Source organism: Pteropus medius, unplaced genomic scaffold (assembly GCF_902729225.1).
Source record: "Pteropus medius unplaced genomic scaffold, Ma_sr-lr_union100, whole genome shotgun sequence".
NCBI lineage: Eukaryota > Metazoa > Chordata > Mammalia > Chiroptera > Pteropodidae > Pteropus > Pteropus medius.
This window is the reverse complement of record NW_024347791.1, coordinates 21,641,802-21,668,335: the sequence shown is the minus strand read 5'-3', so window position 1 is coordinate 21,668,335 and position 26,534 is coordinate 21,641,802. Positions and strand designations below refer to the sequence as shown.

Sequence of the window (26,534 nt, the reverse complement as noted above, 5' to 3'; positions counted from 1 at the left end):
AGAGACTCTTTCTCAATGATTTTTCAACTCACTTCTGTGCTCTAGTGATTGGCATCCCACTTTGTCTAATTCCCAATTAAACATAATGTAATTGAATATAATTTTCTTGTATCTATTATACATACATGTGTACTACATATAAACACATTGATTTATGTAGTTCTTCAACTAGTATATGTAATTCTGCAAGTACATGAGATTATATTATTATGATCAAACTCTAGAAGCAACTTTTTGCAGTTTGTGTTAAAAAATACCACAAACCTACAATTTTGTCTAATATTTTATGAAATGTTCCAAGATTTTAATAACCTTTTGTTCTGAAACTACATTTTTCTTAAGTGAGCCAGAGAAACATCCTGAATGATAACAAAGTGCTAAATGAATTAAAATATATGGAATATATGACTTTGCATTTAAAGATACAGGGTATATAGCAAGAATGTACAGTTAAAAGGACAATTTAATATCTGATATTCATCATGTAGATGACATAGGTCTTCATATTAAAAACAAACATAATTTGTAAAATATCAATTGCTTCTCTTCACAACTTGTTGGTGGACTAGTTAAAGAAATAACAAAGTAAATCAGAAAAAAAATATAGGAATTAGCTAGGGAAACAAGAATAAAAGCCAGTGCATTTTATAATTTCAAAGAACTATAGTCAGTGTTTTCTAGAGGTGGAAGAACTAGAGAATAGAATTATTGTGTGCATCCTTGTGGAGGCAATTACATCAAGCACAAATGGCCTACAGACAAGATGCTCAATGGAAGGGCTACTGACTATAGTAGTAGGAACTATAGTCAGTGTTTTCTGCACTGGATACCCAAACTCAACTTTTCTTTCTTTTTTTCATTGATTAGAAGAAAGCCTGGACAATGTATTTTATATACAAATCCAAAAGGAGAATTGGATAAGCCCAAAAGACTACTGTGACCACTGTGGAAAAGTCATCACAAGTATGCATCACTTGTCCATCTTGATCTCACGTTCAGTTAAACCTAGACAATCGCATATTAACTCTCAAACGTTCCTAGCCTGATATGCTGCAACTTTAAGTTTCCCTTGTTAAAGCACAGATTTGTTTCCACATTGCATTTAAATGTAAATATATATATATATATATATATATATATATATATATATTATATATTTGGTCTATATATTATATAGACCAAATAAAAATATATTATTTTCCTATAAAGAAAAACGAACCACCAAGAAAGTTTTTGATAATGCTAATTACCACTCTTCTCTACTTCTGCCTTCTCACATTCTTGTCTTTCAAGGCTCACTTTCCTTGTACGTATTTTAAATAGCCCCCAGAAGTCTTCAGGTAGATGTGATACTGCCTTCCTCAGAAGTCCTATTATATTCACTTTGTTTATCCAAGAATCTACTTATTCATGAAGAAATCCCTCACATGCCTTATGTAGGTTTATGTGTGTGTTACAAATAGAATACAAGCAAGTACTTATTAATTCTAAATGAAGTTGCAAATAATTGACACTTACATAGCTGAAGGAAACCTAGGTTTATTTAAACTAAATTTAAAAGTGTGCTCACAACAGAGCAGTTTATTCTTTTGAAAGTCCAAATTTGAAGATAAAAAATTAAAATTTCTAACATGTATCATGAAAATTCACAAGTACTTGGAAATTACTAAGGTATAAACAACTTTGCTTTGACTTCCCCCATTTATATTTCTTAAGAGTTGGAACTAGATCTTAATTATTTTTTTGATACCTCTTAATAGCTATGATTTATACATAAAGACACTCTTAGTATTTGTTCTACTCTCCTTTCTTGTTGATACTTCTACTTTTTCACAAGACTAACATATATTTTATAAGAATTTAACATCAAATATTATAAATTCATATTCTATGCATTAATTATAGACCCATAAGAGGACTAAGGAAATTATCCTATTATGCACCCTCATCCTCTTAATTTTATGAAGTTGGGATCTTAAAGAAAGAACTCAATATATATTTTGTATATTCACAGTTTAGCAAAAATCCCTGTGGCTGTTTCCTACCATATCTACTCTTCTGGTCAAATGATGGCTCAGGAGCAAGGGCTGAGGGTGGAGGTGAGTGATATCCCTGGTCATAGAGCACAAAGCCAAGGGAAGAGGCTGAGTTGGAGACAAAAAGCAAGGGGGGAATGAGCAACTACTCCAATTGATAAGCAGAATCAAGGGTAGTAGGAAGCAAGGAAGGCTCTGCAATACTAAATCTTAGCAAGTTGTTAGAGAGCAAAGCCAGGATTCTCCCAAAAGTGTGGGCAATGATATGTAGCCAATTTAAATTTTTAAGTAATTGTACTTTCAACTTTGGTAGGACCAATTTGTTTTACACAAAGTTTCAGACATAACAAGACAGATGACAACAAATTTAACTTTAGCTACTATTTGGTTTTAGAATAATCTCACTCACTCTCTTCTCTAGCTGTGTGTACTGAGACATGATAATAAAGAAAATCAAGATATTCTTCAAAAAGAATGAAATAATTCCTCAATTTGGTTCCTTGTCTTCTAAGAGGTATGTATTATTATATATTCTCCATCTCTTAGTTGCAGGCAAAGATGACCCTGATACTTTCTCATTCAGTTCTGGAATCGGTTTGGTTCAGAGGAGACACTTTGTGGAAATATCCCTGCTACTCACACCAGTTGAGCACTCCGAAATGCCTCCACTGATATCAACCGACCTGAAGATCTAGCACTGAGTTTACTTTCTCTACAACACTATAATGTACAATTCACCTATAATGAATTATTTACTATAAATTTGTATTCTTTTTATACTCACTTATAAGGAGGTATATTATGCATTTAAAAAACAAAGTATGTCCAATAAAACATAAATTCATTTAACAATGAGTGATATGTGCTAGACATTAAGAATATTATAATGAAAAACAATACAGATCTGGCCTTGAGACTTTCAGAATCTGGAGCAACAAAGGTGGTCCACACAAGTAGTTTTACAAATCAAGGAAGTCACTTGATGTATTCAATAGAACTAAGCTTCATTTAATTTGCAGATGAAGACTGAAGGAGGTGATGTTATATTTTATCTAATGACATGTTTATAATTGCAGCAACGAATTAAGTTACTGTAAGTTTTGGTCAACATTGTTTCCCACGCTGCAGCCATCCAAGTAAAGGAAACCTGAAAATGCAGTTTTAATGATTCATTCAAGAGATGACAAGACTACTTAAATTTGTGATCCCTTTAAGTTTTATGCTAAGCTTGTAGAAAATACTAAGACTAACTCATTCTTCATATTTATCAACATAATTTTATTTTTGCTTATCTTTACTTCTTAATTCGAGTATAAACTGTATATTTTCTTATCCTAGGTTTGACAGAGTCCAGCTTTGTTACTGTTTGGAAATAGTATACGAGCTCCCTATTTTTACTTATGTTTATGTCTTGGCAATAGAAGGAGATAGCAACTGGAGACATTTGTGTCAGATAGAATTTACTGATTCTTCTGTATGTTTAGTTATAAAAAATATTTTTTTAATTTTATTAAAATTTACTAGAGTGATGTCAGTTAATAAAATTATATAGATTTCAAGCATACAGTTCTATAATACATCATCTTTATATTGCATTGTATGTAACCTACAAACTAAAAGGAGTCATTCTTTTAAAAATATACCAAACATAATTTACTAACATTATTTTATCTTCTCAATGAGCTACTCTTTAATTATAAACTATGGCAATCACATGCCACAAGCACACTGCCTCTTTCTTGTTAAGTTCACTTTATGACTCAGGCTTAAGAAAAAAAAAACATATGTTATATATATATATATGAATGAATATAAAATATTTAATATATATAGACACATGAAATGGATTGTTTAGTACTACTATGTCACTGAATATAAATATATATATATATGAATGAATATAAAATATTCAACATATATAGACACATGAAATGGATTGTTTAGTACTACTATGTCACTGATTATTTTGTTTCCATTTTACAGATCAATTTCACATGTGAAACCTCATTTAAGTAAAAATATTTTATTTATTTAATTTTTTTTACTTAGAACCATTTATTGTTACAGGATCAAAATGTAACAATAAAGATGGGCAAAGAGCACATCAAAATCTTTAGCAAATTTTATTTTAACTAATACTTCTATTTTGTGCATGTTATATTTCCCGACTCTTATGCCAGTTTTTTTAAGCTCAGCCTACACATGTTACTCTGTGTATTTATCCTAGAAGCCTGCCCATTTCCAAACTAATGAAAGAGATGTCACAAATTGCTAGTGCCATCTATTAGTGGAAGCATAGAACTGCAAATCATGATAATGCCTTTAAATAGCACCGTAGAAGTCATGAGGGGTAAAATCCATCCCAAGACACATACTTGTTCTAATTTATGTTTAGACCTACTGGTCTTTTGAAAAATAAGCTTTCACTACATGCACTAAACTTAGATTCGATCATGAATTTTGGAGATTTTATATACAACTTTGCATTAATAAATCAGTTACCACAATTTTTTTCAAAAAGTTTTGATAAATGCATCGTTTTAATCAATTAATCTGTAACTATACATAATATATCATGATTTTGTAAATGAACATTGTTGGATAATGATCAATTAAATATTTATTCTAGTACTGGTCTCTCGAAGATATTAAAAATTCAAGCACAAATGATATTTAAAACAGTTCTGACTTTAGAGATTAAAATTTCTTCAAAAGATGTAAAGGTATAATGTTTTGACCTGTGGAACTGTGATATGTAGGTGTGCCATTGAAGATTAAATGAGGAAAATTGAGATAAGAAGTTAAACCACAGAATTTCTTATAGCACACTTGAAGTTCATGATAACTTCATAAGTTACTTAAAGTACACATCTCAAATACAATTATGTATTCATACTAAGCATAAATAGATTATGCTCTGCAACTAACAGTTTAATTTTGTTACTAGGAACATATGCAATCATATTAATTAATTATAATTAAATTTATTTATGAAAGATCCTTTAATTGCATTAATTCTCGAATATGGAATTTAAGTGTAATTGACCAAAATTCACAAAATATTTTTATTTATGTTGATTTGTGTAATAATTAAAAATAAGGAAACAAAGAGAAATTAATTATTGCAGATCTATACATCTATCTTGTTGCCTAAATATCTAGATATTTTATATCACGGACAGTAGTGGAGTCTTGGATATAATTTATATGAAGAGAAATAACAATATAAAAAGTTAGAATTGGAAAAATGATCTCTTCCATGTTCAGGGTTACTTAAGCTAATAATTACTGAATATCATTATCAAAAGTTGGTGGATTAAAGGCTTATATGGGATGGTTTTGTGACCTAAGTTATTTTCCTACTGACTAAAGTTTACACTATATAAATTATTATTTAAGGGCCAATCTATTTGGTAGCTTTAAATACAGAAGCTACAAATTGGAGACTTTCACTAGCTCTCATTGGATCTGACTAGCATTGGATCACAAGATGTGTGATTGAGATTTGTTTTATTTTATTTTTATTATTTTGCCAGGATACACTTGATAAGTAGATGAATAAAATTTTCTAGTTTCGGTGTGCTTAAATTGAAGATTTTGAAATCAAAATATGATTTTTAAAGTTAAAAAATTTAAGAAGAAAAAGCCATATGATATAAGAATCAACAAGTCAGAGATCTGATGCCAAATATGCAATGACTATTGGACAAAAGGTGTTTCAAAAAATTTATAATTTCTTTGCTCTTGATGTGTATATACAATACATATACATATATATACACACGTACACATAATATATACACACGTACACATAATATATATTCCCCTACACTTTCCAGTTTAACTGTTTAACTGTGAGGAGACTTTTAATATAAGAAATTTCAATCTATACCATTATGTAAATATTTGAGATATCCATTAAAACTTTTTATGAGACTCAAAAGATTATGAATAAATATATAATATATAGTATATTATAATTTAAAATGTGAATTTCATTTGAAATCAATAACAATTTTATTTGTAAAGCATTTATTATAATTTATAACCTATAGATTGCCAGGAATATTATTCTCAACTGTAAAATATTAACATAAAGTTTTGACATTTATATATTCATATATTCATATATATGTATGTGTGATGTGTTTATTCTTTAGTAGAAGTAAAGAAAACCTCTGAAAAATCAAATTTAATAAATAATAAAGTAAATCATCATTCACATTAATTAAATTTTAAAGTGATCACAATATACTGAGCCATGTAAATACAAAAGTTTCTGCAAATTTTACTTAATAATTTTTAGTTCAATATTACCTTCTAGTATCAGAAAGATATGTAGGACAATTTCAATTTAACTAATAATTTTATTCTTAAACCAACTACTTGATATGAGGGAGACAAGCTTTACAAAGTATGAAAAGAAAGACTTTAAAATGTCTACCATTTATTTAAATGCTATTAGTAAGCCTTCTTTATGAAGGTAAAGTTAAAGGCATTGATTTAACATTGGGATTCACGTGATCACCATCACATTCATACTTGCATGTGTCTTTGATTTCTACCAAAACTGAAGCATACAATGTCCTGGAAAAGCTAATTACATTGAGTGATGGAACATTTGTCATTTGTTTAAAACCCCAAACCTAATTTATTTCCTTGTGATTTCCATAGCTTTTTCTGGTCTTCGTTGTACCACACATTCCAAAAGGAAGATTACATGATATTCTGGTATTTCATGAGAAAAGTGAAATTTGACTAGTTTTGAAAGGGAAATAAATTGTTATGCACTCTTTTTAAAAAGAAGCATTTTTAACATTTAGTTATGTTACATATATTTAAGGAAGGAAAAAATATCTCTAAGTGAATATTTCTTGAGGATAATTTGTATGTGACTGCTGAGATTTACAGAGTTCTCACATTTGCTTCCCCCACAAGGATTCTAAATCAGATTGGTTCAGAGGAAAAGCCAGCATACCCCATTTTTCTAATATTATCACTTCTCCAGATGGTCCTAAAACATCTATTCAATTCTTTTTTCCTAGAAAGTAAAGAGGTACCTTATTAGGTATGTAGGTGCACCCACTACAAAGGCTGCCTCCTTGTTCTTCTTTGTCTTTCCTATTTAACATATTAAATATTTTTCATCTCCTACCAGGCAAGATGACAAGTAGAAAGTAAGCACAGTGATTGCCTGAAACTTTGTCTTGGCAACCTGAGCAAAGAGAGAGTTAATGGTGGATCTTTGAAAACAAGTGACCATGGGAAATTAGGGTTGGCAGGGATTTAACTCTTCATGAATCATGCTGGAATATTTTTAAGAGCAATGCAGTGGATGTTTTAACTGTGTTTGACATCTAATTAAGGAGGAAAAAGAAGCAGCTAAAAAAATGTCTATTTTAGTTTAGAAACAAAGTATTGACAATTGGCTACCAGGCTTTGGCAAAACAAGTGTACAAGGAGAGACAAAAAGGTAATGACAGACCAATAAAATGACAGAAGAAAAATTGCTTAGGCCATTCCCTTTTTTCCCCCTTCTTGTTCATTTCACGGTTTATTTTATCAAATTGCTAAGCTCTAGGTATAGCAATAGAATTGTTATATAACTTTAAGGAAGTTTTCAATTTAAAAAAAGCAAAATAATTCTAATGGATGCCATTACTAAAAAGAGCTTATAAGATAATGTCAAATATATACAGTTTAAAGTATGTGTATATAGTAAAGGGCTATTCTAATTAAATGCAATATTTTTAATAATAGGAAGTACTGGTGCCTTCTCTATAATCCAATGCCAGGGAAATAAAATTTTTGCAGAATAAATAAGCAGAATTCTCAATTCTTATTTATTTTACATTTTATTAGCACTTAGAGAAGCATATGCAAATCTAATCATTTTTAATATGTATTTCATGTTTCAAACTTGTTATTTTAAAATTATAGCCTAGCCATTCACATCTTCAAGAAGTGAAGTTGTATGTAAAACTTACTTAAAAGGCATTCAAACTTGCATAAAATTGACCATCAACCTAAGAATTATTTGGTGACATCTTCTCAAAGTGAAAATAGAAAGCAAAACCTGATGAAAATACACATGCCATAATATCATATACTGTGGAAATAATTTAAAGATAGTCACTAGAGATATAATAGATATATAACTATTTAATGATTTCTATAAGTTTTAATATCTTGAATGAGTACAATTAAAATTATGTTTGCTTATGTTTAAAATTCATTCCCATATTAATAATCAAGAAAATTTTATACCAAAAATAAATATGTTTTCCAGTTCAACGTATTTTATCCAACAAATATTAAATCCAAATAAACACATTTAATAGGTGTTTAATTTTCTAATCTAAAGTGTGAAAATTACATGTCTTTCCTATTTATGGTCCTCATTCACACTAGAGCATTTAGAAAAGGATCTTTCCCATCATGTGAAAATTAAAAAATATGTTTTTTGGCAGAAGAGAAACATACAGTAGACAGACATCTCTATAGGTAGATTCAATAAATCTTTCACATTATAAGTTAAAAACAGAATATAACTTAAAGACTTCACTGCCCTACTTCCAATTCTAGAAATCTGACAATTATGAGAAAGCAATACCTTAGGGAGTAAAACTACTTGAGTTTAAACAGTTTAATCTTCAACTCCACTTTAATAATACCTCAGTTATATAAATATTCTCTTCCATTAAAAATTATATTATTTTGGAATCTATGTTAGCATTATTTTATACTTCTATCTATAAAATCTAACTAAACAAATATAGAACAACTATTATCTTTAGAATCCTCATTAAAAAAATAAGCATACACATTAAACTATAATCAAGTAAAGTACTAGCTACCAGGTGATAAAGTTCTTTTTCTTTCTTAAACGTATACTTTAAGAAAAAGAAGTTCACAGAACAAGTTCTACAACAAGGAAGTAATGTGTCTTCATTTTTCACTGAAGTACATATGGAATTAAATAACATTATATTTCAAAGGCTTTAGCTTTACACCAATTAGCCAAGTACACAGTCTTTTGTACAATCATAACACACTGTGGAAAAAACTAGTCTGTTCTCTCCAGTTTATATTCTCTTGGCAAACCATGACCTACTGCTTATGTTAAGCATCTGATTGTCAGATCTGAACAAACTGAATATTCATGATGATGATTAACCATTTAGTGTCTAAAACTAAGAAAATAAAATTTATCAAAAACGATTAGTATAGGTGAGGCATGCACATCTACAAAGGGACCATTTTTGCAATAGTAGTTTTAAAAATATTTTAATAGAAGTAGAATCAGAAAAAAAAATAACAGAACATATGAACACATGTACAGATCAGCTTTTACCGGGCATTTAGCTCCTCTCTGCAAATGTGATTAAATGTTCTTTGTTTGCGTTTAAGTTATCATATCAAACGGAAGACATGCTTTTATTTAAAAAAGTGTTTAAATTATCCCAGAAAGAAACACACAATCATATAGGTTTCTGGGGTTAAACTAAAGGTTTTATGATTTGGGTTGGGAGGGAGTTCAAGGAATGAAAGGGGGTGGGGAGCATTACAAATCTAGCCAAATAAAAGAAAAAAAAATAAAGATTTACCTTTGTAGGATAATTTCAGCCTTGGCACATTGTTCTTCCCATTTTGGTAGTTTGCTCTTGCTGTAAGTAACACTCCCCAGAAAAGACAGACAATCCTACAGAACCAGCCCATGCTGCAGACGCTGTAGGTCCCTATACTGCTTCAGGCTTCCGTCTGTATTGTGCGGCCAGAGAAGTTCAAACAATCTGAAAACTGGAGGTAACAGGTGACTTAGGTCAGTTTCATTCATAAAGGCAGACAATCAAGACTTCGCCGCAACACTAACACCTCTTCTTCTCTAACAGTCACTGAAGCACAGAAACTTCAAAACCTCAAAAAAAAAAAAAAAAAAAATCGAGCCAGGCACCGGATAATGAGGCACAACTGTTGTGTGGAGAGGAAAAAAATAAAATAAAATAAAATAATAACAAGGGCTGCTGCAGTGGTGCTTAAAAAGCAGTTCCTTTTATCTAGGCTCTTCTGATAGCTGGTGGCGGACTCTAATCCTGCTCCCTGCTTCATTCGGCTCCGGGGAAGCAGAATGAAAGGGAAATAGAGAAAGAGAGAGAGAGAGAATGAAACCGTGAGCACCGCGGACTTTTCCTGTACACATGTAGGAAGAGATGACACAAGATCCCACAGACAGGTTTTCCCAACACTCACTAGACTAGCTGACAATGGGAGAACAAGCAAGCTCAACCCACTCCCCTTCCCTCCTGTCACACAACACATGCAAAAAACATCTCATAGAGATTAGAGCCGGGAGCAGAACCCTCCAGCGTGCTTGTGAAAGGCACGTAGCTATAAATTTACTTCCCAAGGCAAGCGTTGTTTTATAGCCATTTTTAGGTGCAATCTTGATTAAAAAAATCTGAATTCTGCTACCTACATAATTTACAACTCATGCTCATTATATAATTCTGCTGAACTTGTGCATTATGTGTGTATGTATGCATATATATTGTGTTTATGTATGTATACATATATACATACATACATACACACACGTATATGTGTGTATTTGCATTTCTTTTTCATCAATATAACTTAAACCACTGAAGGTTTTAAAACCTTGTTAGAGATCATTCCCTCCTCCCTACAAGCCCCCTTGGCTCAACCGCTCCCTTCCCCCGCCCCACTGCAATTTCAGCGAAGAAATTCCTAGTAAAGCCCATTTCAACAATCAGTTCAAGACAAATATAGGTCCACTGAGAATTATAAATTACAACAGGGGATTCTCAAAAGGATATTTAGAAGTTAAAAACATCTATGGTTTTCCAGCTTCTGGAATGCCCTGGCTAACATTTTAATGCATCACATCTCATTAATTAAAGCCACTTCCTTAGTTTTGGTTTAAAGGGCAGAGGAAGATGACAAAGTTCACAAAAGTCCCTGCTGAGTATCAAAGATCAATATAAAGAGAATATCTCTGTGACTTCATGAGCTGGTGAAGGGTTACTAAATTTTCTGTAGACGCATGTATTCAGGCAGTCACACAACACCATTAGTTCTTTCCTAAATAGGCATGTTGTTTGAGGTGTTTAAATTTCCTCTTCTATTTTTCTTGCAATTTTCCCCAAAGCCTATATTCCAGTTCTTTTGACGGATGGATGTATAAAAGTTAATAGGACACAACTTTCCCTTCTTTACTCCCCAACTTTTTGTGCTCTACACTCTCCCCACCTCCCCACTCCCCACATATACTTGAAATATAAGGAGAGAACTCTACTTCAATAATATGAAAAATTCTCAGCTGAAAGGAGAGGGTGAGACTCACAATTGAAAACATAAACACTCACTGAAAGTGGCTTAGTCTTATAAAAAATGATCCGAGCATTGTTCCTACAGCTTTTATTACTTCACATCCACAGACCAATAGAGAACGAGCACCTCCCACCCCATCTCTCTCTCTCTTCCTGTGTGTGTGTGTGTGTGTGTGTGTGTGTGTGTGTGTGTGTGTAAGTAGAGGAAGAAGAAGAGGATGAAGAGGATTTAAAGAGGGAGAGTGGGGGAAGGGGAGGAGGGATTCTCTATTTGCTTCACTAAATTGATTCATCAAACAGATCCCGTATTGTATTTGTCAGTTTCTGCAAGCCTATTGATCAGTCAGTATTGTTAAGAAAATAAAACCAAAAATAATGTTGATTTTACTGATTCCCACACTTGTTATCGTGAGCACTTTTCATGCTCTAGGCAATGGATTAAGGCTACAAATGACAAGAGGCTTGTCTGTCTTCCATGGATTACTCTCTATAGACATTCATTCTGCAGAGGAATTCATGTCACTTTGGGATTATTTAAAGAGTTGGACTAATGACTTATTCTATTGAAATATCACATATAATTAGTTTAAGTACTTTAAATAGTGGTACCATTTCATTAATATGTATTTTAAAAGTCTTAAATATTTATTTTTCTCTAGCTCTTGTTACCTAGAGTAGGACAGTAAGTTTATATTTCTCAAAATGAAACAGAATTAGCAGATTTAGAAATATATTCGTTTCACTTGCATAATGTCAAATCATGAAAGATTTTGATGTGTTCCAGGAAATATAAAAGATTGTATGTAAAATTCAGTTTAAAAAGGGTCAAAATTGACTCTATGGTGGAAAAAGACATTCAATCTGGATTTCATTTTGTAAGACAAACAACTTAATGTTGAAGCCTGGAGTATGCTAATACAGACAGATACTCCTATGTTTAGATAAATAAATGCATAATTAAAAAACAAAACAAAACCGATATATTAATTTATGTTTGATATTTTTTTATCCCCCAATTGTTGTATGATACTTGTATGCCTTTGGATGTTTGAAAGTTTAATAAATCCACATTTATATTTGCTTATCTATAGGATTTTTAATTTAAAAAATGTGAAAATAGTAAATCATTTAGAAAAGCACAACTGTCCCAGAATGATTCAGTTATAAAATAGTACAGAAGTACAGCCACACATAGATATTTTAACTGTGATTTTAAAAGCAAAAAAAAACAAAAAAACTACATGCCTGAAAAATATTTAAAAAAGTATTTGGAATCATATGTCTACCTCTTGGTCACGATTAAATAAAGTTTTTTTTTTCAGCTTTTTTCTTAAACCACCAAAAAAGTGAGGAATAATTAAGGTTAAATTTATTTCTCAACTGAGGTAGAAACAAGGCAGGGGTGGACTTGGGTAGGCGTTTATCAGAATTTAAAAAATCTGGCTGCATGTGTGACATGTAAATTTTGGTTCACCCTCCCCACACTCTCCCTAAACCCTCCCCACCCCGAACATTACTCCCTGCTTTGAGAATCCTCCGCCTAAGTCCTGACATGATCAAGCCTGACATTGATTTGGCAGCCTTAGCCATCTATTTTACTGCATCATTTATTACTTTTTGAAAGTCAGAAATATTATATTGACCCTTTAATGTTAAATTTTAAGTATAAGTAAAAAATCTTATTTTGCTTTTTTCCTCAAAGCAGTCTCTCTATTTTCTGTTATTTTTTTAACCCACAATCTACATCATGTGCTATAGCTATCTACTTGTAACTGAGCTCCTAATATCTTAAGTTTCAAGTTTTCGAATGCAATTAACTTCTACGACAAAGTCAAATTTGAGCAGGTGCTTTATATGAAGATAATGCTGTTGTGTACATTGCTGTCAAATGAATCGGTTATTTTTAACCTCGCCCCACCCCATATTGAGATGGATTACAAAGATGGCAGTTTTCTAGGTGGTATGCTTGATTTTCTAGAGAAACAACACTTCCAATTTCACAAGACATTGGTTAACTCTTGTTTTAAAAAAAAACACATATAGTCATAGAAGATACATATTAAAGCACTTCTCCATTGGAAATGATTTCTGATCCTTTCATGAATTGGATGAAACTAATGTATGTGTGTGTATACAAAAAATTAAGATGATAAAAACTGCAATTTAAAAGTAACAATTTTTGTTCTAATTTGTGAGATGGTCTTCCAAGTACCTCCCCAGGTTATAGATACCCTGAATCTTTTTGAGTGCTAGGTAAAAACATTTGCTATATTCTTTGTGTATAAAAGAATATAAGAAAAAAATATAGTTTAGATGTATTTAAAAGATTTAGTGGATTAAATGTACTTGACATTTCTGTGTACTTTATTAAACATCCTCATTTTACTGTGGTCTGATGGAGAAGCACCCCCAAAATATGTGCCACTGGTAGAACTAGTTGACCTCTTTAAGATAAATTGCTGAATTAAAAATTTCAAAATCAGTTGGTTTACTAGGATTCTAAGAAACAGCATCAAGATGAAAACCAATATGAAAAGCAAACCGACAAATATCAGTACTCTTCCCAAGGTTTTATTCAATTGAATCATGTAAAAAAAAAAGACCTACATAATTTCCATCTGCTATTTCTTTTTTTTTCTTAAAAGGAATGCTCCATTAGTATATAAGAAAGGCCTGTGATCAACAGAATTTAAGCAAATGTCATTGTTGAGCACTTGCCCTTACTCTGACATCCCATATTGGAAATTCATTTTTAATGAGGGTTTTTCTGGTACAGAGAATTTGAACCTTCTTTTTTTTTCTAAAAAAGAATTGTGTGGGTGAAAACATTCTTTAGAAGATCAGAAGACATCCTATTAATTGAGAAAACTAAATAGTTGATATATTATTTTTTCTAGTCAAAAATGATAGTTATTTCAGAACAACTGCCGTCGTCTCTGGGAACAGGGGGTGGCAGGTTAAAAGTAATATTTAAAAAATTAAGTTAAACTTTCATAATTTGACCCTTGTGAAGGCTTATAGTATAAGCAACATGTGAAAGCTTGAGCTGAGAGGAGGAGTTGGTAAAAGGCAAAAAGAATTCAATCTCTAGAGAAGCATTCATGCCTCTCTTTCCCTCATACCCACACTCTCCACCCTCAATGAATAGAGATTTCAGTAAAATAATCTTGTCTCTCTGGACTGAATTTGTAACAGTTTGAAAAAAAACAAGTTTGTGTTTTTTTCTGGTGACACCGATGCTCACGATACTTTAAAACAAAAAGTACTCAAGATAAAAAGAGCCTTTGTTTTTCAAATGAATTGAAGTAATAAATGTTAAATCAATGCAGAAGGAGAATAGAAACTGGCCAGTCACATTCTTTTTTTTTTTTAAATACTTTAAAATTTAAAGATATCAGAAAATATAGGGAAAGTTCTTTAGTGGTAAGGTGAAGTAGTAGCTTCCCTTTGATAATTTCATTTGTGGGCCTAGTAGGTGAGTTTTATTAAGTTACTAAGTTACACTGGGGGATGGAAGAGGGTGACAAAAAAAGGGATGAAGAAAATTGTGTTCGTGGTCAGCATTCAAGTTGGCAAAAGGTGCTAAAATCCAGTTATAGGAACATGATCTATCCTTTCTTTTGATAAATCTTTTTTTCTGACTTCCTAAATCTACCATATTTTTCAACATTTCAAAATGGTTTAAACATGAGATTTTTCCTTTTCCATCTCTTCAAGGAGGTTGTCATCACAGCTTCTTTATTAGATTATCTGATATGTTAATTCAGTATTCCAGAATACTAACATATTGAAATAGCAAAACACTGAAAAATATCAAAATACCTGTTTTTTTTTTTTTAAGTCAGAATGTCTCCAACTCAGATGGAACAAGAAAGTTTTCAAGTCAGACAAAAATCCCATTGTTAATACTGATCAGCACAGGCTAGGCAGTGAGGAGGAAAAAATGAGGCGTCCGTGGCATACAAATGAAATGAGCAGGTTGGCTGTTAAGTGTTTTAGGATATGAAGATATTAGTTATTTGCTTTCAGTAAAGGCATATCACACATCCTCTCAGTAAATAAATAAATAATCAGATCTATACTAACCAAAGTGAAGAAATTAGGCAGTATTGTTTAAAGGATTACTTTACATCTGACTCAGGCAAAGCAGATGCATATAGTTCCTCTTTGTTACCCACTGAAAAGAATGTTGCACCTCAGATGTAAGTTTACTAAAATATATTCTAGGAAAGAGTCTTTTTCTTTTTTTGAAATGTTTTTAAAGAATTTGAAACATAATGATAGGGAACAGAAATGCTAAAATCTAGAATTAAAGCTCTTTAAAGGGTTTATTATAATGGCAAAAAACAATTTGGTGGAAGGTGACTCAAAAACTATAGTGCATTCTGCTTTTCTAGGACACAAATTTCTCCAAATTGCAAGAGTTATGGGGAAAAAGACTTTAATTATTTTCTTTCTTATTCTATATTGTCTCAAGTGTTAAATAGTTTTTGGTCTCATCTATGAACCTCCCCATTTTTTTCTTTTGTGGCTTGGGGTTGGAGTTAGAATTATATGCCAGGTTTCATTTCAGTGCCTTGGCTACAAGAGCAGCTGTCACCTTTTGAGAGAGATTAGGGAATGTCTTGTTTATTAGTTAACAATTTTTTTTTATTATTACCAAATGATTTATGAAGAAAATTCAAGTCTTTTCTACTATTCCTCAGGGAATATCCGTAGAATTAATCTCTTTGAAAATCAGTCAACATATACTCATTTTCTCATGCCTGCTGTATTCACAAGAAAAGAAATAGCATCGAATATGTCTAGCTTTGAATCTTCTTAAATTACAGATCCAAGTTGAACATAGTTTGACTTGAGGACGTAAATGACAACATGATTATTCCCTTGTTGTTTTTTAAAAGTTGTTAAATAACTTTGGAAACTTAAAGCACTTTAAAGACCCCCAAATATCTAATAGAATTTTATAGACTACCTTTTGAGACATTAAAAATAATATTTACTATATCAAATTGTGTTCTCACGTGGTTTTTAACTGTATTATCTCAATTAAAGCTTTAACAATTAACTGTAATAACATGGTAATATGCATAAGAAAAAACACTAGCTAAGTTTTTGAATTTACAGTGAGTGTATTTCTCATTGTCTTTGTAGAAATGAAATTTGATTTTATTTTTATAGAATCAGATAGTTTGGTGGTGAAATTTAGACATGATTAAATAAGTATAGCAGATTTCATCATGCCATGAAACGTATTTCAATTCGGTTAAGCCAAAATAAAGACACTTAGAGAAATAAGAAAACTAAATTTGAATGAATCAAACTAAACGTAGTGATCTATTTCTTGAGCTGTCAACATAAGTCTGTAGGTTCTTGTCACTGTGCATAATCCAGCACACCTAATTTGGTTCCACAGATGCAATTTTAAATAAATTCTGTCTTTACTCTCAAAACCAGTCACCTTTGAAAACATTTTACTTATATTTCTTGCATTTCTTCATATTTACCCATTCTTTCAACAAAATTTTGAGAACTGCCTAGGTGTCAATCATTGTGACTTGTAAAATAAATTACAAGGTTTTTGAGAACGGTGACATATATTCCTGGTAACCAATGCCAATTTATGTTTTTTCTTTTCTTAACTTTCTACCACAAATCATAGAAACTGTCTACAAAGCTTTCTGTACGTATTTTGGCCTAGAGTGGTTTATTTATTTATTATTTTTTTAAAATACATTTCCCCTGCTACTTTTTTCTTTTTCACTTAAAACTTTTATCTGTTTTCATTCCTTCTAGTAATATCTTCTCTAATATTGTGGAAGATCCTAGCCTATAATAGAATGTCTACATATTTTGTTGGATTATGCATGATTATAGACTATTGTATTCCATTAAAGTTAATCTGCCTGTATCAGGATTTTTGCATTAGGGACTCAGGATATAAGATTGCTTTAAAAAAAAAAAAGCCTTGCATAATTTTTCAGACTGTTTTGTGAATATTCTGGGAGTTCTTTCCCTTATGATTCTACGGCACTATGTGCATATATCTATTATAGCTCTTATTACTTTATACTGTTTCCTCAGTAGACTCTAATCTCAAAGAGAACAGAAACTTTTTTCTCATTATTTTATTTTCAGTTCTCAGCATGACAGTTGGCACAGAGTAAAATTTAACCTATTAATTAATGGATTAATTAATTAATTAAAGAGTCAGGGGAAATATATGCTAGGTGGTTAAAATAGTATGGCACAGAAATCTCACAATTTTAATAAATAGTTTGGTAGCAATAATTTCTTTGCATTCATAATTGCACTAGTTTTCCATGTTCTTATATTAAGCATGTATTAGAGTGTAAATAGCAACACTAGAGAGAGTTCTCGTTTGTTCATTCAAAATGCTGCAAAAGTAACCATATTATAGTCAATAAAATGTTTGTTTTCTCCTTCAAAGCATGGAAAATTTCATTGTTTTGTTATTGTTGTTATCTAAGTATGCATTTCTTTTAAATTAAAGACTTGTTTTCAGATTTTCTATCATCTGCAAACTATTACAGTATGTTGCCAATATAGATATTAATCAAAATAAGCATTCTACAGTGTTTCCAAATAGCAACAAGTTCTCTCTCTCTTTTTTTTATTTTAAAAATTAAGAATAGTGGTTATAAAATTTCCAGTAAGAAATCTATGACAATTTTGAAAATTCATGTATTTCACAATTAGTAGCCATATAATTGAAATTTTAGCTTCCTTATCTAGAAATAAAATTTATTATCCCCTCCTTTTCAATAACTGCTAGTATCAAATTAGATATCATCATTGACATTGCCCAAAATAAGCACATCCAGGGAGCCAGTGTTAGTTACTGGGCAGAGTTTTCACCTCCATACACCATTGAGTTGAACTTTACAGTCAAAGCGTTTCGCCAAGCATCTAGACAAAAAACAATAGTGATTCTAAAATACTCTCTTGGAGAAAGAAAGGACAATCTTTTGAGAAACACTTGCAATAGGTATAAAAACATTAGATAAAAAAGAAGAAGAAGCTCTAGCGAGGCTGCTATTAATTTTACAGATTGAGAGGATGAACTTCAAGTATTACATATTAGAGTTTAAATCCACCAAATTACATATCAAGTGCAGTAGGTTTGACCATGAAGAATATCTGAATTAAAATCTGAAGAGTAGAGAAGGCAGTAATAAGCAGAGAAACAATGGCTAAGGCTAACGAACAAAAGGTTGCCTTCACTAATAGCCCTGGGACTATAGGCAGTTTCAAAATAAAGGAGAGCAGAATTTCACTTAACAAATTCCTGGTGATTCACTTTGCCAGATGTAGATTTGAGATCTCTACTTTTCACAGCTTGCACAATATATATATTAAAAAATTATATCTTTTATGATAAATCTAGCTTTAAATTAGTAGAGGACCCAGTACTGGCACTAAATCCTCCACATGCAAGTGGTTTTTAGCAACCTAAGTTGAAAGCTTCATGAATTAGTATTTATGATTCAGAGCAAATTATTTTCCCAGATAAGTGTCATACTTAACTTTAGGAAGCAGAAAAGTTTAGGTCAACAGGTGAAACACCTGTACAACTACTATGGGAATATCTCCTGCTACTACTTATATTTTAAGTCATTACGTCTTATAGGTCAACAACATTCTTTAGTATTATAACTGTTCAACGAGTTTTGTTTCATGCTGCTTCCAGAACACTAGGGAATCTTGATTGGCTGGCAAATAAGTTAATTTTCCATCCTAGTGAAATGTTTTACTATAATAGTTTCAACAAGAACATTTCCTCTTCACCTTTATTACCACTGTTAAAATACATGGGTAAAAATATAATAATAATTAATATTATACAATTATGTTTGAACAGTTTTTCAGATGTACTAATGGGTGCTCACGAAATATTGAGATTCAGAAAATGAATTATTGATATCTTAAATTACAAAGTAAGTCAGTTTTTATATTTATATTTTTATAATTATTGCTAGAAGTTAAAACATTACAAAGTATAAAAGTAGAATTGCTACGACTTGCATAGAATTACAATTTCTATTTTTGCATGAGTGTGAGTCTGTGGCACACTTTGTAGATTTATTGGCTTTAAGTAGTGAGATACGCTGTACAGATTTTAAAGAAAAAAATCATGTCTTATAAATCTATATGGATTTATAAGTTCATCCTATTGTACTCCCTCAAAAGTACTGTGTTTTAATTGTATGTTGCAACATTTTCAAATGTGAATTCAAAAAAATGTGGAAAGCCACTTAGTCTCCTACTAAACTTAGTCTATCAGAGTGTGGTTCGAATGTCACTAATTATTTTATGGGAATAATCATGTTGTAGCTTTAAACAAACTTAAGCTTTAGTGTACTTGAAGACTGTAGAGCCAGGATGAAAATAAAGACCCTCTGCTGAAATAGAGATGATTGAGTTACATTTAACAAGATGCAGGATGTGGCACTACAGCTATCTAACAGTGGCAGGCTGTTTGCCACCCCAGCAGCTAGATCATGTTTCTTTTGCCTCATACAATTTTAGAATAATTTCATGAAAACTACATTTGACACTAAAGCTTTCTTTACATTCTGATTTATTTAAGTGTTAATATACCTACAGTGCATTTGTGTTTTAAAAGTATTAGAAAATAAATAAAAATAAGCCAACAATTTTACTTTGGTAAATTTAAAAAAATAGTTTATTATACAAACTAGGATGACCTTTAGTTATTCTAAAGTTTTTCCATGATTGCTATTACCTTTCTATATTTTGTGTTTTCATTACATGGGCTTTGTGATACTTTCTACACTTCTCTCAACTGCAAAAAACAATGAGTAATTGGATACTGTAAAAAATGGGTAATGTATCTTTCCATGTATAATTTTATAGTAAGCATAATTTTATTGTAAGTATCATTTACCTAGTTGATTCCACCTCTAATTTGGTTATTCCTCTCTTTATATTTAATTCTCTACAAAGTTTTTCAAAATAATTTATCTTAACTGTAGTAACCTTAACACTCATTATGTTTTATGAGTAAATCTTTACACATATATATGGCATTTTAGGCATGTTATATTAATTCATTCTGTCAGTAAAGTGCACATATCATGAATATATTTGTCTTTAATACTGCTTTAATTACAGGATATCGTCAATGGTGAGGCTCATATGGACTGTTTCCTGTGAAGTTCCTAGTGCAATTCCTTTCATACAATGGGTCCTCAATAAAAGTAAGTGAATGACTTCCTGATGATTGTCATGGTTCCTGGGAGATGCAGGAAGGGGTTGGCAGCAAGAAACAAAGCTGACTGTCAAAACTGTTATATTCAGATGAACAGCAAAAACAAGGAGTTGAAAGAAATCTGACAGTTTTCAGAACCCATTCTGTATAAAACAGATTCAAAGAATTTCATATATTTCTGAACTAAAGAAGATTGATTTGAAAAACAAATCCCAGAATTCTAAAATTGTTTGCTTATTTTTAAAAAAAAAAAAGTTTAAAAATATGTTTTAAAAATTATATTTAACTGAAGAAAATATTATATTCCAGTTTGGAATATGTAGAAAAGTATTTTATAGTAGTGTGATGAAATATCCTTAAAAAATAGGATTTCATTAGGTATAGTTTTGACATAAATGGCTTTCATTTTGCCCAGTTCTCTGACCCATACGCTAAATATCAGGTGTTATAACATTTAAGAGCTAAGTCTTCTTCCTGCGTAAGTAGGTGTGGGGAAAATGTGTCACCTTGTTCCCAGGAGGTTGGTGGGGCTGTTGGAAAGGAGGAGGGTTTCCCTTCAGATGCTCTACACTAAAGAAATACTTTTGTGGGAGAATAAGGCTGTATGTGTAACGAAGACCTTAAAACAGTGAGACAGTGAAGAGTTTGAAATTAAGTCAATACCTTTTCTTCCAAGATAATAAAACTGTTAGTCTTATGTATTTTATAAATGCGTGTGTGTGTGTGTGTGTGTATACACACATCTGCATATATGTGTGTTTATGTGTATATACATCGATGTGCATTTATAAATAAACACACATCTATACACATTAAATGCAATTCAACAAAACATTTATTGAACTTCTATGTGAGGCATTGTGCTAAAATTGTAAGAACTCAAATATAAATGAATACATTCCTTACCATTAAGTATTTGCAGTTGAGTTGGAGAGGCAATGTAGGACTAGCATTTTAAAAGTAGATACCAACAATCTCCTAGATGCCGTTTATAAACTTTAAAACAACATAGACAAAAGATAATTACTCTGTCTTTTAAAAATATTTAGCTAGATAATTTTTCAATTATGTGTAATAAAATAGTTTTCTTCTTTCTTGAACAATACATGTGTGATTTCTGGCATCTTAAGTACAATTGGAATAGTTGGCTTTAACCCATTTCCTTATTCTGAAGAATTATTCTCAGATTTCAGTCCTGGAAAAAGTGATAAAGTCTATTTTCAGAAATAAGACTCTTAGGATATAGAAAACTGAAGGTTTCTGATTACTGTATTGTAAATGGGTCTAAAGGTAAATACCATCACCTGAATCTCATTACAAGAAATGGATACTACGCATATTTAATGCTCTAAAATAATGTTCAACATCTAAATAGTATGTTGTTTTACAGCTAATGGGCTAGTGGCCTACACATCTTGATTCAATTTTAAATATCAAGAAAATTATTTCTTTGTGACAAATATCTGTAATTTAGTTTTTTTTTTCTTCTGAGTATCTTATTTCATGTTTATTGGAGAAGAATTGCCACTTTTCAGACCTCCATTTTGTTATATATACATGGAAAGAGTCCGTAATGAAATTGCAGAGTTAAACAGTTGGTAACAACTTCTCATTGATTATATTAATTTTAGAAATGAGCCTTTCACATTCTTCAGTGGTCCAAGTAGAAATGACACCAACAAAAAAGATACATTATTTAACTGTTCTGTGTAGGTGTATGTGTATGTGTATGTGTATGTGTGTCCAGGTTCATGTTTGAACCAAATATATAGATTACATTTTTAAATAACAAGTAAGTGGGCAGTAAAGTGTGATGTGAGAAACCCAACCTGAGTCCTATTTCCAACTTGGGAACTAAGCAGTTATGGGTTATTAGATAATCAATTTTTTTTTTTGGTGCGGGGGAGCTCAATATCCTCTCTACAAATAAGTTAGCTAGACTACATATATTCCACCTTTTGTTCCTTCGAATGCCACAAATACTGTATTCAAAATATTTCTAAACTATAGTATAAAATTTATCACGTAAAATATAAACAATATTGAATTATTTTAGTTAGGAGTAAGAACTTAATGATTGATATCACTCCATGTAAAATTCTAATTTCATTTGGAGAATAAAGTGCAAAAAGTATTACATAATTTTCTTTCATTAAAATGTTTGAAATATCTATGATTGCTGTGATATTAAATATTGACTTATTAAATAAAACCTACTTATAATATACCTCTTATACAAGTCTCTGAAGTAGGAATTTGGGAATAAAGTGAATTATATGATTCACATGTTAAATGTAGTTGGCATGATGCAAAAGAATTTGGCTAAAATTTCTGGGGAGTGTTTACTATTTCTATCATTTAGGGAAGAAAAGTTAAATTTTTCCCTCAGAGTGGGCTAACAGAGGTCATAATACATATGTTCAATTTGCAGTCCTCTGACTCAGTTACACTGAGATACCTGTATTTGAAAAAAGGGAAAAAATACTACTGGTGATAATTTTAATTCAACTCATTGCAAGGAATATTTATAAATCATTTCCAGATACTTAACTAGTTTTTATGGAGAAGAGAAAAATGAATAACGTTTGATCCTGCCCTTGAGGAGGTCCCAATCTAGTAAGGGAAAGTTACAAGAAAAGAAAATACAAACACAATATGCTAATTGCTTAGATAGCGCAGATGATAGGCATTTAGTGCAACTGGGATTTTAGAGAGGCTTTCTGTGGGAAATGGTACCTGAGCTAGGTCTTAAATGATGAGTAAGAGCAGGTGAAGAAAGATGAGGAGGTTGTGCCAGGGCTTCAACCAAAGTACAAAGCAACAAAATAGGAGAGTGTTTGTGAGTACAGGAAATGGGAGCCATTTTGCCATTGACAGGGTGTAAATTGCGAAGAGTAAAGGAAGGAGAAGTCAGCAGGGGCCAAATCGAAAAGTATCTACATAGTCATGCTTGTAATTCTTATATAGGTGATGAAAAGAGAAGAACTTTAAAGAAGAGAAAGCCATAAATAGATTTGCTTTTTAGATACATGAGCCTGGTTGTAGTGTGAGGGCTATAATTACTACTAACAAGCATGAAGGTAGAAAGGCCAGGTAGTTTGCTACTGTAACAGTCTGGACCAGAGGTGACAAGGCACTGAAATGTGGCAGTAGATTATGAAAAGGAGAGAGAAATCACATGAGGGAAATACAAAGGAGGCATGTTAGTCCTGATGGAAGGTTTGATAGAGAAGGATGGAGAAATAGGATTTTATAACATTTTCCATGCTGTTATTATAATATTGTAAATATTTATATTATTTACAATAATTCCCATGCTTATGACAAAGATGATTAGAACCATTAACTGATACTAGCAAGAGAAGAAGAGTAGATATGCCTGAGGAAAGAGAAGAGAGTTCAGTTGTGAACTTATTGGTTTTAATAAGGTTATTCAGTGTATAGTTTAGGTGCACATAACCAATTTGATAAACTAATGTAAAGCTCAGCTGCCAGAGACAAAGTTTGGGATATATGTGGGAATTAAGGTCAATGCAGACAGAAAAAGTAGGCTTAGGACAGAACTCTGGATGGCAGTAAGGAACAGGCAGAAGTGGAGAACCCCAAACAGTAGCATGAGACAGATGACCAGGGAAGGACAGGAAAGCAATGTCATGGACATCTAGGTAGAGACTTTTAAAGAGGTCAGCCAAATGTAAGAGAAGGATGTGGAAACTGGGCAAGGCAATTTCTATTTGAAGAGTTAGAATGAAAATCATCCCTATCCTATGCAGAGATAGAGTGGGGAAAGAGAAGACAAATTGCAGTGGGTTTTTGGAAGACCAACTACAAGAGAAATAATTAAATAATAAATAACTAATGATTTTGGCTAATCAGCCCTCTCCCTGTCTCAAATATGTAATGATACTTAAAAGTTCTTTACCATCTTAGAATTTTGAATTCACCATGAAAATTGAAACATCTACTCTGAAAATGAAAACTATTAAGAAAACATAACAGTTTTCATTTATCATCACCACATTGGGGAAAATAATTCTCTCTTTTTGAAAATGATTTGAATAATTTCTTTATTTTCCCCCAAGATTTTTTTCAGGTTCCTCATAGAAAATCATTCACAGATCACAATGTAATATTATGCCTTTAGCCTTTAGTGTAGGTTTGACATGACATGATCTTTGAAGAATACTCTTCTAATATCTGCAGAACCACTATTCATTATCCTAGTCGACATCTCAAATAATGAAACACATGGTAAATTCCTCCCAGAATTTAATGCCAGGGAAAGTTTTCTTCTAATGAAGAACTGACATACTTCTTTTTATCAGTCAACGAAAATGTATTTTCTTTTAACTCCAGCTGATGGAAATTTTAAAATGAAATTTAATGCTCACATAAAAAAAAAAAAGCTTTTTCTAGTTTCCTAGCTGATTTCTGAAGGGACCTTTCCCTTTCTTTCACAAGTAAGTTTTTTTTTTTCATTCTGGTAATTATTTTAATCATGTGTGTGTGTGTCCATGGAGAAGACATACATATATATATATATATATATATGTGTGTGTGTGTGTGTGTGTGTGTGTGTGTGTGTGTGTGTGTCCATGGAGAGGGCTATATATATATATATATGTGTAGTGAGCATGTATATGTAAAGCAGGGTGTGTGGGGAAGAGAGCATATGACATTCAGCTGCACTTAGAAACTCTTGAGCTTGTAACTTAATTCAAACTGATTTTATGATATTTTCTTCTAACAGCATACTTTTTGTGCATGGTGCCCTTACGCCTCATTTTCTCTAAACAGAATTTCCTAAGAACAGTGTTAAGAGAGGAGGTGCAAATAAAATAATACAAATTATTTCTAAAGTTATGAAAAGCTTATAGGTTGAGGATAAGCATGAGAATTGTAGAAGGGATTTCATATGACAACTAGAAAACCTTCTTCTCTTTTTAAGAACTTCCAAGATATTCTAATTAGTTAAATTTCTTCCCATTCTTCATGACTCATCTCAAATGCCATCAATATTTGAACCCTTTCCTAAGACTCTGGACAGTTGTCTCTACCCATCTTTGGATTCCTGACACTTTTTATTCTTAGGGATTATAATAGGATCTCAAAAGATATTATGATGATTTGTTTAAAGGTCAGCTTCCTTCCTCTCTTCACCTCTTTTGCCCTATAACCAAAGCAGTCAGCATATGCTAAGTACTCAATAAAGACCTTTTTGATAGCTGAAATATCTGAATAAATGAAGAACAAAACATACATTTGGGTGAAAACTGCAGAATAATGGAGATAATGAAGCATCACTCTGGGTTTTAAATATTTTACTTTCTGAATATTTAAGATTATTATAACATTTCTATTGATGGCATGAGGTGGCAAGTATAAGAGTCCCAGAAAGGATTTGAGAAGTTGGGAAATAAATCTGAATTATTTTAAGCCAACATTAAATTAACATAGTGTTCTGGAATCATGATACAAAATCACCTCTAAAACATCACCTACCTCCCAAGTCCAAAAATCTTGAACTGAATCTGCTTAAATGTATTAGTATAGTGAACATAAAACTGTACAAATCACAAGGAGATGGAACGACCATGGAAGCAGCGAAAAGAAAGACCAAAAGCCAATTCGTGGCAGTGCACAGCACTTTTACTTCTCAAGAGGTGGTTTTTAGGTGTATTTGGCTGTGCCCTCAGCATGATGCCCGTCCAATTACTGAAGTTACTACCTTCTCTTTTTCTGGCTCCAACCAGTGTGCTTATAAGGAGAGAATGTGATTGTTATGAAAATATGAGAATTTTGAGACATTTAAGTTTCTTATTGTATGTCAATAATAAATATTCTACTTGATTATAGTGATAACACACATTAGTTTTTGATTGCCCATAATAAGCC

The 26,534-nt window shown here is 31.6% G+C and overlaps 1 protein-coding gene across 3 annotated transcripts in view; it reads right to left on the bottom strand.

Annotated features, from left to right (window-relative positions):
- The window catches only part of SEMA3A (semaphorin 3A), a 342,875-nt gene that overhangs the window by 186,045 nt on the left and 130,296 nt on the right, over positions 1–26,534 (bottom strand). Inside the window, exons 1-2 of one of the 3 annotated variants that reach the window (XM_039878236.1) lie at positions 10,287–10,377; positions 9,644–9,836 (exon numbers count right to left, since the gene is read on the bottom strand). In XM_039878236.1, the coding sequence (XP_039734170.1) occupies positions 9,644–9,755 (112 nt within the window). In that variant the 5' untranslated portion in view covers positions 9,756–9,836; positions 10,287–10,377. The other 2 variants (XM_039878235.1, XM_039878234.1) reach the window with 2 other exon arrangements.